The sequence below is a fragment of the Salvia splendens genome, chromosome 4, assembly GCF_004379255.2.
Source record: "Salvia splendens isolate huo1 chromosome 4, SspV2, whole genome shotgun sequence".
NCBI lineage: Eukaryota > Viridiplantae > Streptophyta > Magnoliopsida > Lamiales > Lamiaceae > Salvia > Salvia splendens.
Genome location: NC_056035.1, coordinates 4,973,824 through 4,993,404, shown reverse-complemented (window position 1 = coordinate 4,993,404; position 19,581 = coordinate 4,973,824). Strand labels below are relative to the sequence as shown.

The 19,581-nt window shown below is 44.0% G+C and overlaps 2 protein-coding genes across 2 annotated transcripts; one reads left to right on the top strand and one right to left on the bottom strand.

Moving 5' to 3' along the window:
* The first annotated feature begins 1,225 nt into the window (after positions 1 to 1,225).
* LOC121798065 (probable protein S-acyltransferase 22) lies at positions 1,226 to 5,299 on the top strand. Its single transcript, XM_042196890.1, has 9 exons — positions 1,226 to 1,830; positions 1,943 to 2,056; positions 2,616 to 3,011; positions 3,127 to 3,195; positions 3,281 to 3,352; positions 3,473 to 3,601; positions 3,687 to 3,767; positions 3,863 to 4,042; positions 4,144 to 5,299. Exons 1-9 carry the CDS (start codon positions 1,789 to 1,791, stop codon positions 4,930 to 4,932), a joined length of 1,872 nt encoding a protein of 623 aa, XP_042052824.1. The 5' UTR covers positions 1,226 to 1,788; the 3' UTR covers positions 4,933 to 5,299.
* Positions 5,300 to 6,588, bottom strand: LOC121798066. The gene has a single exon (XM_042196891.1). The coding sequence runs from the start codon at positions 6,424 to 6,426 to the stop codon at positions 5,482 to 5,484; it is 945 nt and encodes a 314-aa protein (XP_042052825.1). The 5' UTR covers positions 6,427 to 6,588; the 3' UTR covers positions 5,300 to 5,481.
* Between the last annotated feature and the right edge of the window lie 12,993 nt (positions 6,589 to 19,581).

Here is a 19,581-nt window from a genome sequence, read left to right as displayed (position 1 = left end):
CCTGTTAAGAAAACCTCAAACACGAACACGAACACGACCCGCTACCCTCAGACACGAACACGACACGAACACGACACGAATCACTTCGGGTCAACACGACACGATAACAACACGTATTGGAAAGTGATTAAATATTTAAATGATTTAAATGAGATATGACCGTATGAGACTATGAGAGTCAATTTAATAAATATTTAAAAATGAAAATAATAAGAATTAATAATATTAAAATATTATTTGTTAACGGATAACACGAACCCGACACGAACACGACACGAACCCGACACGAACACGACACGAAATTTTCGTGTCCTTAATGGGTCAACCTGATAAGGACACGAACCCAATAAGCTCTGACCCAAACCAATTAATTTCGTGCCGGTTCGTGTCGTGTTATCGTGTCGTGTCAAAAATTGCTAGCCCTAGTTTTCGGTTCCGGTGGTTAACCGCGGAACCGTAACCGACACTTTTTTCTTGAACCGGAACCGACACTTTTTTCTTGAACCGGAACCGCCATATTTTGAACCGCGGGCCGGTTCCAGTTCTAAATTTTATGAACCGAAATTATGCCGGAACCACCGGTTCAGGCCGGTTCCAAACTGGAACCATAAAAAACCGTAAAAAATCGCCTGAAAACTGACGGTTCCGAACCGAAACCGTAACCGTCGGGTTTAGAACCGGAACCGTGAAACACCCTCACAGTTCGGTTCCGGTTCGACAATTTCCGAAACCGGAACCGGCGGTTCCGAACCGTAACCGCCGGTTCCGGAACCGTGGGCATCTCTAGGCCCAATCGCCCAAGGAACATTACAAATATGCATTCGGAACCGCCGGTTCCGAAACCGAGGTCATCTCTAGGCCCAATCGCCCAAGCAACATTCCAAATATGCATTGAATATTTAACCATAAAATAATGTGAAAGAAATTTAATGATTGAATGATTCCAATTTTATTCCAAAGAAGCATAGGCCAAGAAAAGATAAAGGAAAATTGAAATGGCTGCATGGATAAGTGATGTTATTGTAAATTCCAAATCTTGCTTCCTCATATTTGTGTAAGGTCGTTTTTTTCACAATATTTGGATTTTAAGCTAGGATTTATCCACAGTATTACATGGTTATTACTTATTTCTACTGCCGCCACCGCAGTAAAAACGGAGAGAGAAGAAGCGAAAACAGAGAGGGCTATGGAAAAAGGCAATGCAAGAAACAAGGGGAAAAAGTGGAAGTTAGGTTGCCCAAGGTAATTTTATAGGCTTACAAAGCAAAATGCCAGTCCAGCATCGCCTCTGACCTCTCTCTCTCTCTCTCTCCCTCTCTCTCTCCATTGCTGGACGGATCTTTGCTTGGCTCATAGGAAAAAACCCCCATTTCATCCCCATAGACAGAGGCTTTGGTTATCTTTCTCTCTCTTCACCATCATTGTGTGAGCTTGGTGTGATGGTGGGTTATAATGAGTGAGCAAGGAAAAGGGGCTTAGCCCATTGATCGGCATCTCCATCCCTCCACTTTCATTTGTGGCTTTATCTCTCCTTTTTTGTGAGCTTTTATTGATGCTGCTACCTTCTTTTTTTTGGGTTGCTTCTCCATTGGAAATGAGCATGCAAGTTTTGTTTGGTTGCTTTTTTTAGTGAGCCATTGATCTCAATTCTGCCATGAAAATGGGGTAAAATGAAACTGGCTTTAGAGTGATGTTTTAGCAACTGAAACGAACTTCATTTCATTTTTTTTCCGAAGCCCACAAATTTCCTAGATTTTCCCCCCTCGATTTCTAACTCCAATCACCACAATGAGAAAGCACGGCTGGCAGCTTCCTTACCACCCACTCCAGGTATCTATTTCTTTGCATTTGATGAAATCTTCTTCTTCTTTCATTTTTTCTTTGCTTCTTCTGATTCATTAGCTTTTCACGGCTGTTTGAATCGAGATGTGTGTGATTTCAGGTGGTCGCCGTTGCTGTATTTCTGGCATTGGGGTTTGCTTTCTATGTGTTCTTTGCCCCTTTTGTTGGAAGACAATTGTTTCAATACATTGCGATGGGGATTTACACTCCTCTTGTAAGCCCAATTACATCCCTAATCTAAGATTTTTGTTTCTATTTTTTCGCAATTCTTGTTCCCCTTTTCAGTAGGCTAATGAAGAAGCCGAGATCTGTGGTTTAGATGCTTGTTGCTATCACATTGATCTCTACTTTATTCCCTTAATTAACATTTTACCTGCATTCTTCCCCCCTTTGCTTGCTTTTCATTCACCAGTTTTTGTAATTTATAACTTCAATAAGCTGTCTTGGATGGTTGTAAAAAAGACTATTCACTTCTCATATGTTGACAAGGAACATTAAGGTGGCTGTCTTCTAGCTTTCTCGTGTCGTATGTAAATAGAGATTTGCTTTACAGATTGTATTTCGTCTACTTGTTTTTTTGATAATCGAATTAGAGCTTCATACATTGTTTTCTGAGGTGGCTGCAGACATTTACTAGGGAGTATTGGTTAAACCTCAAAATGCAGTAAGCGTAGAATGATTTCGACCACACATCATCTCTAACTGGTTACTGCCTGCTAGTAGTTACCGATCCTTTTTTATTTAGGACGTCCCTAATCGTGTTCGTTTCTCAGCTAGCATGCGCGTTTGGTCTATACATTTGGTGCGCTGGCGCTGATCCTGCTGATACCGGCGTCTTCAAGTCAAAAAAATATCTTAAGGTCCTCGATAACAAAGAGCATAACAAGCAGAACACGTGTAAGCATGGTGGAGAGTCAACTTCCTCTGCCGTAGATGGCAATGCTGCAGCTGTTGAAGGGGAAGCTAATGAAAAAGGAAGAAATGATGTTGAATCAGCAGCTGATAGGAACACTGAAGCTGAAAAGAACGATTCCTCACCGCGTAGGAGCGTGTGCAGTGTGGGGTTGTTGGCTTTACTGCCTTGTGCCTACTTTTGCACCTCGCACGAAGAGTCCTCTGAGCATCAGAGTGAAGATGGGATGTTCTACTGTAGTTTGTGTGAAGTTGAGGTGTGGCTTGCTGCAATCCTAAGATTTAGCTGTTTGTCGTAGCATTTACTAAGCCTTTGTTATGTCACAATTCTGGATCATGAATGAATTGACAAACATAATTGCCCTCTTGCAGGTTTTCAAGTACAGCAAGCATTGTAGGGTTTGTGACAAGTGTGTTGACCGATTCGATCATCATTGCCGGGTAAAATCAGAGATTAGAATTTGCAGATCATTTGCCAATATTGTGAAAAATTACCTCCTGAGCCTTTCCTTCCTAAATTTTGTAGTGGCTAAACAATTGCATAGGCAAAAAGAATTACAGGAAGTTTTTTACTCTTATGGTGTCGGCACTTCTCCTGGTATATACTCTCCGTCTCAGGCTTCCATTTTCTATTTTCCTAGTAAATACATCATATTCTTAAACGAATTTATATGACTGATTTATTAATGGTTACTGCACCTTGGACTTGATATTGCAGCTTATTATTCAATGGTCGACTGGAATCCTCGTACTCATCCTGTGTTTTCTTAAGAGGAAAGAATTTGCTACCGACATCAGCTCTAAGCTAGGAAGCAGTTTTTCCGTTGTCCCTTTTGTAATTGTTGTGGTGAGTAATCCCTCTACCCAAGAAATCAGTGTATGTATCGAACAATTTACTTCACGAAGATAATACTCTAAATTCTTTGTTGTAGGCAGTGTGCACTATATTGGCCATGATAGCAACTCTGCCTCTTTCTCAGCTATTCTTCTTTCACATCCTTTTGATCAAGAAGGTTGGTGTTTCTCTACACTTTTTTTCAACGAATTTTGGCTGTCTGAGAAGAGGCATACACTTTCAACTGACAAAATTACAATGGTGACATGACAGGGAATCAGCACATATGATTACATTATAGCTCTAAGGGAGCAAGATCAATTAGGTGGCGGTCAACAAAGCCCTCAAATGTCACCCGTAAGCTCCATTACAGGTTTAAGTAGTGCCAGCTCCTTCAATACTTTCCATCGGGCGGCATGGTGCACCCCACCACGTCTGTTTGTTGAGGATCAGGTAAAAAAGTGTCAAGATTCTATGCTTGTGTGTTTATATTTGTAGTTGCTTTGATTTCTGCACAGAGATTAGCTTGAGGCTTTGCTGTTGGTGTGTTGCAGTATGATGTTGTACCTCCCGACAATGGTTCTGTGAGCTCACTCAGGAAGAGGACAATGGTGGAAGAACAAACCAAGAAAAAGAACCCTGCAGCGGTGAAGATCAGCCCGTGGACTCTAGCTCGTTTAAATGCAGAGGAAGTTTCGAAGGCTGCTGCAGAGGCAAGAAAGAAGTCCAAGATACTAAGGCCCGTGGTAAGGCATGAGTCCAACTGCTATGCTCATGAAACAGACAGTAGTTTCGGCAGTAGTGGCCGGAACACGGCTCTTAGGCATGACAGCGGTAAGAAACGAGGGAGCAGGCGCATCCGCCTACCCACAGACATGCCTCTTCAATCTCTATCGAAGCTTCAAACTTTTGATGCCCAAAATAGTAGAGATCGTCATCATCATCCCACATCAACCAGCTTGGCTCCTCTGCAGCTCGAAGCCCGGAGTGATTTCCGTGGAATGCCAGCTGTGAATGTGGCTTCCTCGCCTGAGAGCAGTAGCCTAGATTCCCCCGACATTCATCCTTTCCGGGTCTCCTCATCCGGAGCTGAAGAGGGGAGGAGGCTAGGAGGGCTTTCTGCTACCGCCCTGGCGGCTCAGAAGGACATCCCGTTGTCAAGATCGACTAGCGATGGATACGATGCTTCGGGCGGTGAAGACAGCGACAGAGTGCCTATGAGGTTTCTGCATAGGCCTAACAATTGGAACAACATGCTGTTTGGGTCTGAAGCAGAGAGAAGTAGCTCATCAAGATTCATTGCACCGACATCGTCGACCTTCTCGAGTCATAGGAATCTTTGAGGATAGAAGGGAGATTCATGAGATTCTTTCAATTGTTGGCCGAGGTCTAAAAAAACGCAGTTGGCCTAGAGAAATTCTGGTGCAACTTTGAAGAGGCAGAGACTAATGTTTGCCTGGTGATTGTTTTTGTTTTTTTGGAGGGAAGTAAAAAAGAATCATTGCAGTATGAGCTCTGCCCCCACCATTGATGAAAGCTTGCAGCAGAATCACTGACATTTGTCATGTAAATTTATGTCTGTGGCATAAATTTTGTTCATTGTCTTGAGTTTGGGTTACAAGTCCGTTGATTTGTTAGTGATAGTGGAAAGACAATATTTGTTCTATATCCCCGTTTTAAGGAGTAACCATCTCTTTCTCTCCTCTCTCATCAATCAGAGCAAAACAGACTTTTATTCCAAGTAACATACATATATCAAGATTTACTAGAATTACACATACAAAAACAGCAAGAATTGTAGATTCTCACTTCAATTTAGACAAAAGCATTATCAAGATTTACTAGAATTACACATACAAAACAAGTAATATTTGTAGATTCTCACTTCAATTTCACACAATAACATGGTAAGGCAAGGTCACATAGTCATCAGCAAGCTTTCCATTTGGGGCATCAATCTCAAAGTGCAACTCATGGCGGGAAGCTTTGCAGTAGATGAAGAAAACGGTGAGAGCAGCCACGCTATAGAGCGACAATAGGGAGGAAAAAACAGCAAAAGCAGCAATCTTCAAAACCAACCAACAATTCCAGGCATCGGCGCCGCTCCCATACTCAATCATCACATATTTGAAAAAGCAAATGACAAAAACGCCCGCCAAAATCAGGAAGAAGAGCAGGAACGAGAACATGACGCCCCTCGCCCCCTTCACCAGATAGGAGCTCCGCTTCAGCGCGGCGAATCCCCAATCCGACTCCAGCACCACCACCGCGTTCGACAGGCTCCACTCGATCTGCAAGTAGAACATCAGCGCCACCATTAGCACCGCCACCGCGATGACAATCGCCAGATAGTATTGATTGTACAAATCGGCGATTCCGTTGCTGGTGATGGCCACAAACCCTAGGAAGACGGAGACTATCAGTGCGATTACGATCTGGACGGCGAGAGTGGTTGCGAGGAGCGGGAGGAACTTGACGATGGCGGATTTTAGGGCAGTGGCGAGCTCCACGGGCTTTCCGTAGAAGGCGTTGAAGGTGCTGCTGGAGATGGAAGCGGTGGCGCAGATGGTGAAGATGAGGGAGATGAGGGAGACGAGGAGGTGGGATGCTCCGACAGCCGGAATTTGGTAGTCCGCGGCGGAGAAGGTGGATTGGAGACGGAGGTGGAGGGTTTGGAGTGGGTTATTGGGGAGGGAGAGTAGGGAATAGACGACGGCGGCGAAGGAAGAGGGGAAGAGGAAGAGGATTGAGAGCGCCGTGAAATGGAGGGAGTGGGCGCTGATTAGGGCGGAGGTGTCGGAGAGTATTCGCCATAGGTTTGGGCGGTCGGGCGACATGATCGGGGAGGGCGGAGCTGCGATCGACCCAAGCAGATCAGATATCAGAGAGATTTGGAGAGTGAGAATAATGCGAAGAAATCAAAGTGGGTATCATTAAAATAGATTGTTTTAAAATGGAAAGAGGGGAAATAATCAATGGATTGAAAATTTCTTGTGTCTACACGTTCAAATGTCTCTCGGTCAGCAAAATTGAGTCTTTTTTTTCCTCTACGTTTCAATCCAAATTAGAGCATCCACTATAGGCGGATGCTTTCAATTGCCCCACAGCCCCACTTTTTTGTCCATAGCCTTAATTTTTTCCTCCATTGCTCCATTATAGGCGGACACTTCTAATAGCCCCGCAATTTTAATAACCAATTTTAATTTTAATTTTAATTTAATTATAATAAGTAATTAAATTTATCGGACTATACGTAATTAAAATTAAACACGACATTTTCGTTGTATTAAAAGTGGGGGTAAAAGTATACAACGAAATATTAATCTACTAAACATCATAATAGTGTTCACACTGCACCGGCACCTCCCCTACGTGCCCAAACTTCTTCAACCAAATCGGCCTGGAGTGTGGTATGTGATGTGCTCCTGCGCATATCACTGAAACGTTGGATCAAATATTCATTGCTCCGTGGTACGCCCATCTGGATCGGCGCGGAGGCGAATCCGTTACTTGTACTTGTGCCCTCTTCCGGTGCCCAACGCTCTGCCCCAAATCCTTCATCTTCTATTATCATATTATGCAATAAGATACATGCTAACATAATATTTGCGACATCATCTTCGTGTCAAACTCGTGCCGGGCACCGTATAATGGCCCATCGCACTTGGAGGACACCAAAAGCTCGCTCAACATCCTTCCTAGCACCCTCTTGTTTCCGCGCAAAGTATTGTTTCTTAGGTCCTACCGGTTGGCGAATTGTCTTGACGAATACGGGCCACCGGGGATATATCCCATCTGCCAAATAGTATCCCCTTCTGTATTGCGTGCCGTTGGCTACAAAACTGATTTCTGGACCCTCGCCTCGGCATTCATCATTGAAGAGCGGCGATGACTGAAGGACGTTTATGTTGTTGTTCGAACCGGCAACACCAAAATACGCACGCCAGATCCGCAAGCGGTAGTCTGCTACGGCTTCCAGAATCATCGATGGATGTTTGCTTTTGAATCCAGTTGTGAACTGGCCTTTCCACGCCACCGGGCAGTTTTTCCACTCCCAATGCATGCAATCGATGCTTCCTAACATTCCTGGGAAACCGTGGATCGAACCGTGCATATCCAGCAGATTTTGACATTCAACAGGGGTGGGCTTTCGTAGGAACTCCCCACCAAATATTTCCCGAATCCCCTTACAAAACTGCCTAAGCACCGTGAGGCCAGTCGTCTCACCCATCTGTAGGTATTCGTCGAACATATCAGCTGGTCCGGCGTACGCAAGCTGTCGGATTGCAGCGGTGCACTTCTGAAGCGTCGACAACCCGATCCGCCCAGTGCAATCACTCCGAAGGGTGAAGCACCGGTAACGTTCCGCCAATTTCGTCGCTATATGGTTGAAAAGGGGTTGCGACATTCTGAATCGGCGGCGAAAAATCTCGGGTGGATACCGTGGGTTATCCACAAAGTAGTCAGCCATTAGACGTTGGTGCGCTCCGGTATGGTCTCGTGGGATGGTCCGCCGACGACTAATCGCACGAGGGATCGCGCCCTCCGCCACTTCCGCATTGCGTTCCGCCGCTCGCGCCGCTTCCTCCTCCGCGGCCTCGTACTCCACCTCTTGGATCAGATAATTCCACGCGTCCTTCCATAAATCGTCCATTTCAAACTATAAATTCTAGTGAGAGAAAATATGTGTGTGAAGAGGTGGAATGTTTGGTGTGAAAAAAATGAGAAGTGGAGGAGTGGTATTTATAGATGTAATTTTCGATTTTTTTTAAAAAAAAAATAAAAAAATCAATGGGGGCGGACGTCCATAGCCCGTCGCCCCACTATAGACCGCCCCACCCATCGCCCCGGATCGCCCCGCCGCCAGCACCATCGCCCCGCGATCGCCCCGTAGGAGGCGATGCCTCTACCGCCCCACCCTCGCCCCATTTTTCTTGTCCGCCCTGGGGCGGACGTCCGATGCACTATAGACCGCCCCACCCTCGCCCCAAATTTTCGTCCGCCCCATTCTCTCCTATAGTTGATGCTCTTATAGAACATCCACTATGGGACAGTCGCGCCTATAGCCCCGACGGAGGCGGTCCCGGGCGATTTATAGTGAAGGAGATGTCCGCCCCCGGGGCGGACGAGGAAATGGGGGGCGGTAGGCGGCGGACGACGAATAGGCGAAACGAGGGTGAGGAAGCGCCGGGCGTCCTTTCGCTCCGCCTATATGCGCGCCGGTCATAGTGGCCGGCGATCGGCGCGCAGGCGGTCCTCGGTCGAATTTTTAATTTTTTTAATTACTTGTATAAATAACACTCTCCACCACCTATTTTTTCACCATTTTCACACATTCCCTTTTGTATAATTTTACCCTTTTGCAATACAACGAATATTCGGCCCAATTACCTCATTTTCTAATTATTTACATTGCAATGATTTTAATTATACTTGATTGAAACTAAAAATATTTTAAAATGAAAATTGATTATAAAATTTGGAGGCTATTGGAAGTGTCCACCATAGTGGCGGAAACAAAATTTTGGAGCTATAGACAAAAAAACTGAGGCTATGGACAAAAACTGAGGCGAGGCTATTGGGGTGTCCGTCACCCTTACAATGATTTTAAAAATAAAAATAACTAGCAGAGTACCTACTAGTGGTTCAATAAATTAGGCCATCCACTAAGCTGTCTCTATACCGTCCCTTAAACCACTCCTTAACTACTATTTGACCACTATTTGAGGGCCCCACTGTCCTTTTTTCCTCCATCCCTTAACTAAGGGACGGAACCTGCAACGCTCCGTCCCTTAATTACTATTCATTCAATTTTAGTTTTTATTTTTTTTTTCCAACCCAATTCAATTTAAACAAACACAATTCATTAAAATTAAAACAACCTTACAACTTAAACTTTAAAAAAAAAGACATAATTAAAATTCTAAAAAAATAAAAATGACATAATTTAATCTTCTCCACCAAAGTTTTCCCAAATGTGCTCAATTAGATCCTCTTGGAGTTGGGTGTGGGCGCTAGAGTCGCGTGTCCTTGCCCAAATAGCCAACCGTTCTTGTATAGACGGATGCGCTCCACTTCGCGGCGGACTACTTGCGGTTGAGCTTCCGGGGGATTCGGGGTCGAACCAATTTCCCGCATCGGGTCCTTCGTCTCGGACAATCATGTTGTGCAAGATTATGCACGTATACATGATGTCGACCATGCTCTCCATGAACCACGAACGAGCCGGGGCTTTGATGATGTTGAAGCCCGCTTGGAGAACCCCGAACGCCCTCTCCACATCCTTGCGCGCAGCCTCCTGCTTCTGCGCAAAAAGAGTCTGCTTTGGGTTCGCAGGCCTGCTGCACGTCTTCACGAAGGTCGGCCACTTCGGGTAGATGCCGTCGGTGAGATAGTACCCCATTTTATACAGCCGGTTGTTGGCGACGAAGTTGATGGCCGGCGCTTTACCATCCAAAACTTCGGTAAAGAGGTCGGACTGGTGGAGCACGTTTACGTCGTTGTTCTAGCCAGGGACCCCGAAGTACGCGTGCCAGATCCAAAGCCGGTAGTCGGCAACGACCTCGAGTACAACGGTTGGGTGGGTGCCTTTGTGGCCGCTCGTGTAGGACCCCCTCCAAGCCACCGGGCAATTTTTCCATTGCCAGTGCATGCAATCGACACTGCCAAGCATCCCGGGGAATCCATGCACTTGTTCGTGCAGGTTGAGGAGAAACTAACAATCGTCCGTGCTTGGCCTCCGGAGAAATTTATCACTGAAGGCTGCCCGGACGCTCTGCAGAAGTTGAGCAAGCACATGCGCCCAGTGGTGTCTCCGATGTTGAGGTATTCGTCGAATATGTCGGCCGTTTGTCAAGTCGCAAGTTGACGGATGACTGCAGTACATTTCTGCAGCGTCGTGTGGCTGGAACAGCCGACCGCGTCGAACCCTTCTCGGAAGAACTCTTCCCGGGCCGCCAAAGTATTCGCTATGTGGAGAAATAGCGGTTTACTCATGCGGAAACGGCGATGGAAGTAGGTATCTCCCCAAATCGGGTTATCGCAGAAGTAGTCGCGTACTAACCGTGCGGCGGCTTCCTCCCGGTTCCGATTGATGTACTTCCGGGAGCGTCGTGGGGGTGGCGCGGCTTCCTCCGCCTCTCGTCGTCGATCTTCTTCAAGTGATTGTTCCATTAATTGACGCATTTGCTCAAAGGATCCATTTGTTTGAGTTGATTTAAGATGGAAATTGGAGTGATAGAGAGGATTTGAGAGGAATAGATTTGTGTTTGTGTTTGAAATGAGTATGAAATAGGATTATTTATAGAGTCAAAAAAAATTTAAAAAAGGAAAATAAAAAATTAACGGTAATATTACCGTTTGAAAATTATTTTTTTTTATTAAAATTCTATTTTTAAAAAAAAATGAATTATTGCGTCATCCGTGACGACGCCCAATCGCAGGCCAGCGAGTGGGCGTCACGCATGCATCGGGGGCGCGACACGTCGCCCGGGCGCGTGACGGGCCGGCGCGTCCCTTGTCTCGCGGATACGGGCTATGGGACAGGCTGGGGACGGGCTACGGAACGCGAGCCGTGCGTGGGACGCGTAGTGGATGCTCTTAGTGTAGTTATTTTAGGATGTGATCTGCAGATTTTTCAATTTATTGGATACCATTCTTTATATTTTTCCAAAACAGTACTCCACTTTTTACTACTCCTATTTTGACCATTTACAAATTAATTAACCTGATTTCATTTTTACTTTTTTTTTTGGTTTCCACTGAAACCTTCTTTATTTTTATGGGCCTAACTAATAAGGTGCACAGAGGAAATAGTACTGCAGTGGATACCACTAAACGAATCATCACTGTTAAAATTATAATTATATTTAAATACAAAAACTAAATTAATCTTTAAAAACAGGAAACGTCAACAATATGGAAAAAGCAGGTATGATTACGCCTATTCCTAATTCTTAATGGAATGTCCCATTGAATCCCGATTGAGATTTTTATGAAACGAGTTGACATAAAATTCTAATCTCGGTTGATATTTTTATAAACATATGTGACATTCGTATGTTTTAATCTTGGTGGTTCATTCGAATATGTTGATGATATCAAATTTGTAAATCTAGTAGTTTAGATTCAATATAACAATTTATTTAATGTCTTACATTAAGTACATACATTGCCGACATATACTACTACTACTACTACTATTTACAATAGACTAGTCAACAAACTTGATACGACAATGAATGGCACTACTACACCTTGTCAACAACATCATCAGGAGGTAACAGTATCTGCCTCAACTTGTTCTCATCACTTGAAAAGTAGCCCAAATCCTCCAAATCCCCATTAAATGCCTTGCAATGGAGAAAGCAAAAGAGCGACAGCACCGCAAACAAGGCAGCGTAACCAAGCAGTTGCGGAACCACGGCGTCACTCGTCCTGCCTCTGCCGCCCAAAACCGAGAACAACGCCGATAAAACCCCCTGCATAATCCCCATCATCGTGATCATCACGAACGCCACGCTCCTCATCCCCGTCACCACCCCACTCCCCTCCTCAACGCCGTATTTCGATTCTTCTTCGACGAAGCACCACTCCACACACAAGTAGGCGAACAGCACGGCGAAGAGGATCATCGTCATGAAAACGAGGGCCGTGAAACATGTGCTGGCGGTGGCCTCCATCTCCAACCCCAGCAGTACCATCACATAGAAAACCAGCCCCGCGCAAATTCCCAAGGCGGAGAGGATAGCCACGAGGATTATAGAGTAGGCGAGCTTGCAGAGGAGGACAGGGAGGAAGAAGGAGAGTAGGGATTTGAGGGATGTGTATAGTTTGAAGGGTACTCTTCTGTGGAAGCCACGGAAGATGGTGGTGGTGACGGAGGAGACGAAGGAGATGTTGAATGTGAGGAGAGCTAAGCCGTAGAGGAGTTGGGATTTGTCCAAGACGAAGATGAGATATAGGGTGGCGAAATGGAGGAGGCTGGAGCTGATTATGTACGAGGTTTCGGAGAGAACTCCCCACAGGCTTGACATGATCGTAATTATGGAGAAAGAGAGATGAATGGAGGAGAGTGCTCTGCTTGGATTAGATATATTGTACTGCCATTTTTTCCCCTTTATTTAAGAATTTCGTGGACTGGGTTTTACTTTTATTTGAATAATGGAGTAGTAGTATTTTTTTTATCTTTGTTACCACGTGGAATTTAATTTAAATAATGAATTATAGAATATTAATTAAAATTAATTTGCATTTGAAATATTTTATTTTAAAGAATCCTCTACTATTTTATTTAAATAAAACGATAATTAGATTTTATAATAAATAAATTAAAAAATGAAACGAATAGAAAATGGAAAAAGTGGAACTAATGCATAGTTAAATTAAGGATTTGTGGACTGTGGTCTTGTTTCTTAAATAAGGAATGGATTCAAAAATGGTGTGGAACCTGTACAGTGAAGGAATGAATTTTAGGAGTATTATAATTATATGTAAAAAAATACAAAAAACTGAATTAATCTTAAAAAATATTAGTATATACGTACTTTAAAGTTAGTTAATAAAAACCAATTAAAAATATCAAAAAATAATAAAGCTAATTAAAACACAGGAATTTGACATATGGAGAAAACAAGTACTCCCTCCGTTAAATAATAATGGAGGCGTTTCTTTTCGGCACGGAGATTAAGAAAAATTGTGTTAAGTGAGTTAAATAAATGGAGAATAAAATGAAAAATGAAAAATGAAAAATGAAAAATGAAAAATGATGAAGAGATAAAAAAGTAAAAGAGAGAGTAAAGTAGGTGTGGAAAAATGTGTTGACTTTTACTAAAAATGGAAATGACTCTATTACTATGGAACGTACCAAAATGATAAAATGACTCCATTACTATGGAACCCTCGTATTGAGATAAAATGATGTATTGCCCTTTCACTTAACCAAATACGTACGCGAACTCATTTCAAATTTATGTAATGTTTGACATATACTAGGAGTAGTATTCAACAATAAATCCGAATATCAAATCGGATTCCCCGCCGCCATTACCCTCGTCGTCCCTGCCGGTAGTCCCCTCGTCGCCACTCTCCGCCATGTCTCCCAACCCCAAATCACGCCGCATATGATGATATCCTTCAACGACGATCTGTAATGGCGATCGGTCGATGTCCGCCATTCAACCATTGCACGTAACAAGGTTTCATGTTGCGCGACGCGGGCGAGTGAGGGGAGCTCGGGATCGTTTTGGTAGGAGCTGCCGATTGGGCCTCGGCGGACCCGCTGGCGCTTCCACTCGCCATCCGCGCCGCAGACTTTTGCCCCACCGGGAGACGGCGGCGGGCCGACGATGAAGGTGTCGGGAACTCTGCCTCGGCGGGGGGTGGGGGGGGGGGTCGTGGGAACCAGCACTGCTATTGTACTCCCCGGAGGTGCTAATCTTCGTCCGCTTCGGCCAGCCATATTCAACACCCTCAGTAAACTTGGCCGAAGTATGCACCACAAGATACACCTCCCAATATTTGAATTCCCCGAAGCCCGCCGCAGCGTCTTTGAACTGATGGTGAGACAGAAGCTTCACATCCTTGGCAGACATGCCACTGGTTGCCGAGCGGAGGTTGTTTGTGTAAATGCCGGCGAATCGGCTGAGCTGCCTCTTCAGCCGCTCCCACTGTTTCCGGCATTGCTCTCCATTATGAGGCTTCCCCCCTGGCGGTTTGAATTGGAGGTTGCTTTGGCTAATGCGCCAGCACATCCTGTCGATATGCTGGTTAGCCCCGATATATGGATCCTCCACTATACTGATCCACGCCTTCGCAAGTTCGATGCACTCCTCTGTGCTCCAGACGGTCCTCTTTTTCCCCATGGATCCCTCCCCACCTCAGCGGCCACCGCCTCACCATCTTACCCCGCCGCAGGCGAGGTAGTACCCCGTCCCCTGCCCCTCCTCCATGTCATCGTTGGTGCGTCTGTGGGATAATCTCGGATCGGAGATAGCCCCAACTCCTCAAATGAGAACGTCTGGATGCCAGTGAACTGAGTCTTGAGAGGAGTACTCGGGGGGTTGTCCGTCGACAGTAAATCCATATAGGGGCGATAGACATTGTCCACTGATGATTGGGGGATCCCCTGCCTATTCCCCCCGCAGCGACAGGCGAGCCTTGCATCTCCTCGGCATCATCATCCTGGTCATCTGGGGAGGCATCATCCCCGGCATTCCGGGCATCATCCCCAGCATTCCGTGCATCATCCCCGGCATTGGGGTCATTCTGGCACTCACCCCAGGCATTTGGGGCATCATCCCATACCAAGGCGGGTAAATGTTGTAGTACCCGGACATCATCCTCGCCGTCATTTGGGGTTGGGGCATCTTCCCCGCCATTCCTGACATAGTGGCGGACATTGGGGTACTTCCGCCAAGGGGGAAAGATCGGTCCCTGTGACTCACTCGCGGCGGGGGAATCACTATCGTGGTGCTCCATTTATCTTCGAAAGAAAAGTATTTAGAGAGAGATACTCATTAATACAAGTGGTGCGAATGAAATGAAGTTCAACGAGCTGTATTTATAGAATTTTCGAAAAAAAAATAATCAGGACGTCCGCGCGGACGTCCGTGGAGTCAACGTAATGGCGGACGTCCGCAAGGACGTCGCGACGAACATCCCGGGAACGCCGCGGAACTCAGGTGTCCGTAGCGGACGTCCGTATCCGCGTCACCGTTGCATAATGGCGGACGTCCCGTACGGAACTCCGGCACGCCGGCCGGACGTCCGCCGGGACGGGCACCATTGTAGATACTCTTATGGAGTGGATATATATTGATGAGCAACGAGATATACTTAAAAGTCTTTACGTGTTAATTATTACTTAATTACTACAATAGTTTGACTGGAAGTAATGTCACTTAATTTTAAACAAATAAAAATATACTCCCCCATCTTATTGAACAAGTCCACCTTTTTTTAGTTTGTCTCATTTAAAATATCTATTTCAAAATTTAAATTTTTTTTCAGAATGTGTCTTTAGGGCATCATTAACCCCGTCCCCATTTCCGGCCCCAAGTCCCCTCCACGTCATCATTCCTCTACAGTTGCGGCCCAGGCCCCAACTGCTGTAACCCTGCAGGTTGCGGCCCGGGCCGCAACTAATAAATGACACTATTCACAACTTCAACCTATTTTATTCGTAAATGCAATACGTTGAACAATTCAAACCGGAAAAATACATTGTTCAGTCGAAAAAAGAAAATTACAAATCATAGAAAAAAAATACAAATCCTAGAGAAAAAAAATTACAAATCCTAAAAAAAAAATATTAAATCCTAAAAAATAAAAATTACACGTCCTAGAAAAAATATTGAAATAATTTAGAGGATAGAAATGGAGAAATTGGTGGAAGAATATTGAAGAAATGGGTATAAATGGACAAAAAAATAAAAAAAAATACATTTTGGGGGTTTGCGGCCCGTCCCGCACCGTGTAACCCTAGGCCGGGCCGGGCCGCGGGATGCTCACCAGGCCGGGAACGCGGCCCCGGGAGCGGCCTGGGCCGTGACTCGCCTCCGTGTAACGCATGGGACGGGCCGGGACTCGCGATTTGAGGCCCGGCCCCTAGCGTTACCGATGCTCTTAGCCCTCTCCAGTTTAAGGCCTTTGAAGTCTAAATTGTTGAGAGATTAACGAGAAGGAGGGGCTGAGATTTAAAATTGCAGAGAAAAACTTAAAACAATGACAGCCGACGGAGAAAGTGTATCTGGGAAGAAGACTGAGAAACAATCTAATCATGAGCTCCGTATTATTTAAAAATGACCTTTTGCATTTAGTCTACGTTCTGCATTCAAACTTGTATAAAAGAAGTACTTTTATATCTGCTTCATTCTCTTTCTTCACTAAATACATAAAACAACACTTTATAAAATTCCATTACGCTCAAAGAAGAGGTCATCTTTATTAGGATGAAGGGAATATATCGATAAAAAAATTTACTATGAAGCCCCTCCCATAATTTATTTCTGTGTCCGCCACTGGGTTAGTGTAATTAATGGCTTCAAATTAATAATTTCATCTAATTCTTCATCACCACCTACGATTTCATCTAATTCTTCATCACCACCTACGACTCTTCTCAATCGTTTCATATATCTAGAAAATAGTCCAGTCCACAAATAATTTATCACAATGACGTATTTGGTATTTGTGAAATGTATTTCCCCCGTCCCATAAATGCAATGTTTAGAAGATAGCCAACATTCTACTTGGAGATCAGAGAATAAGTAGATATTTTATGGGATGGAGGGAGCATGTTTCATTAAGGGCATTCACAATGGGACGGATGTCCCGGCGGACATCCCGATGGACTTCCCAAAAACACCTCCTGCCACGTCATAAGGACATCCCACTACACAATGACGGACATCCCCAAGGACATCCCGACGGACATCCACAAAAAACAATAAAAAATCGGGACGTCCGTCGTGTCAACGCAATGGCGGACGTCCCGGAAAGCCGCGGAACTCCGGTGTCCGCAGCGGACGTCCGTATCCGTATGCATGCTGCCTAATGGCGGACGTCCTTCGGGACATCCGCCATTGTGGATGCTCTAAGAAGCTTTTGTACATGTAATTTTTTTTTGTCTCTATATCACTATATGTATATTAGTAATACATTTATTATTGCTCATTTCCTGTGTAGGAAAGTTCGTAGGAAAATTTTGTTTTGAGCTACTCCTAGTAATTAAGGTTCTTAATTGTAGCTGTATATTTAATTATGCGTAATTTATTTATCTGCTTTGTGAGTATATAATTGTAGCATTTTTCTGGCAATTGAGAATAATATGCTCTAGTTATGTGGGGGTATGGATTGATAATTATTTTTCACCAAAACATCTACTAATTATTTGAGCTTAATAGTGTTTTGAGCCTAAATAAAATTGAACTTATTGGGTTCAGCATAATAGATGAGCCCATTCTTTAGGGTCTGGGCTAGAAAGCCCAATAACCATTTTTTAATTGAATGTAGGGATGAGCTTTGATAAGTGAAAATACACACCTTTTCAAGCATCACATGACTCTCTCAAAGCTCACGAGCAATTATATCACACATGCATATCATCACTTAGCAACTTTAGGAACATTGTTTGCTCGGTTCAAGAAATTTTGCCATGTTTATTGATGTAACTTCTTTGAGGTTATTATACCATTAGTAGGAAAAATATTTTATTTTTGGGGATGATAAGATAATTCAGAATCACTAGCTAGTTGAAATATAATTCATTTTCTGAAGAGAGGGTTGCTTCCGACTCAACTTATACCTTCATTCAATTCGTTATTTTTTCATTTATTAACGAAAGTTTACTCACAACAATTCAACATCCTAAATTGTTAATTATTAAAAATAATTTATGCTAAGATTGAATCTTATCTTTCTCATTCACACATTGGCAAATACGAATTTTCTAATTTGTAATCGCATGTGTTACAAAATTCAAAAATCAATTTTCAGTTTAATATAAGAATCACAAGATTGGATATATGACCATTTTCCTGAGAAATAGACTGAGATCTACTGTGATTTACTCTTTTACAGTTCTGTCAAGTGGGGTGTGAGGGCCCATTGAGCAAGGGAATCGTTTTTTTAAGTTTAAGATCAAATGTATGATTCACTACATCTTATATTTCACTATTACCAATTAAAGCATCTTAATTATATTTATGTGCACTAAAATAAAACTCGGAGTATGAAATACGTTTATAGAAGATAGTACTCTTACCACATCATTTCATTCTTACAAGTGTATATTCAAACCAAAGATTCAGCACATATAATTGTTAACATACTTAATTAATTGATAACTTGATTCGATGATAAACTAAGTCCATCCACAATGTGGCGGACGATAGCGAGCCCGATGCATTATGGACGATAGCGCGCCCGATGCATCGGATGCGCTATCGTCCGCCACTGTGGCACCACGGATGACGGACGATGCGTCGTCCGCACCCGACGCTTAGTCCGCGGACGATGGCGCAGACGATGCAACACGTTTTATTATTTTTATTTTTTTAAAATTCGAAAATTTTGTTATATATATATATATATATATATATATATATATATATATCCCAGCTTCACTTTTCATTTGTAACTTTTCGATTAACTTTTAAAATCTCAAATTACGCTATAAAATGGATTCCGGTGGACACTCAAGTCCTAGTAGCCCGATGTTTGGAGATGGCACACGGTGGCCGGGTACACAACTTGGCGAATATCGGTCGTTCGACGCCAACACGCAGTACGATCCGGACTTCAGTACGGATTCGTACGGTCCTTCAGACATGGAGCCGTCTCCAACTCACCGATCCCGACCCCGACCCCGATCCCGGCGACGATCCAGGCGACACTTGCCTACGCGGATTTGGCAACAGCCTCGATAGCGCGGACGTTGTTGGATACGCACAACGCCCTTATGAAGTGTACGGATCCGGCCCAAGCCGAGCGCCTCCAGATATTGAGCGATGAGTTGAGCTGGAAGTTGGGGCTTTTGTAGGATAATCATTTTTTTAATTTCTAACTCGTGTAACTTTTTTTTAAAATCAATGATTTTTTTGCCGTTCTTTTAGTTAATCGTTGTATTTTTTAAATAAGTTGGCATTTATATATTTGAAAACATTTAAATTAAATAACAAAATAATAGTAAAATGCTTAGGGTGCGCCTTAGGGCGCCCCACTGCAGGTGAAAGGGTAGGAGGATAAAATGCTGACGTGGCGGTGCATAGGGCGGGCTTTAGGGCCCGCCTTAGGAGGCCCCATTGTGGATGGCTATTAAGGATGAAGTTCCTTAACGGTTGAAGTTCGCGTCGAACGTCGCGGGAGCTTTGTCCGTCGATCAATCCGGCGTCGAATTCTAGGGTTTGTGCATTGTGCACGTTTGGAAGAAGAAGATGAGTGAGAGAAAGTATTTTATTTCTTGAATGATTGAGAATAATAGAATGACTCCT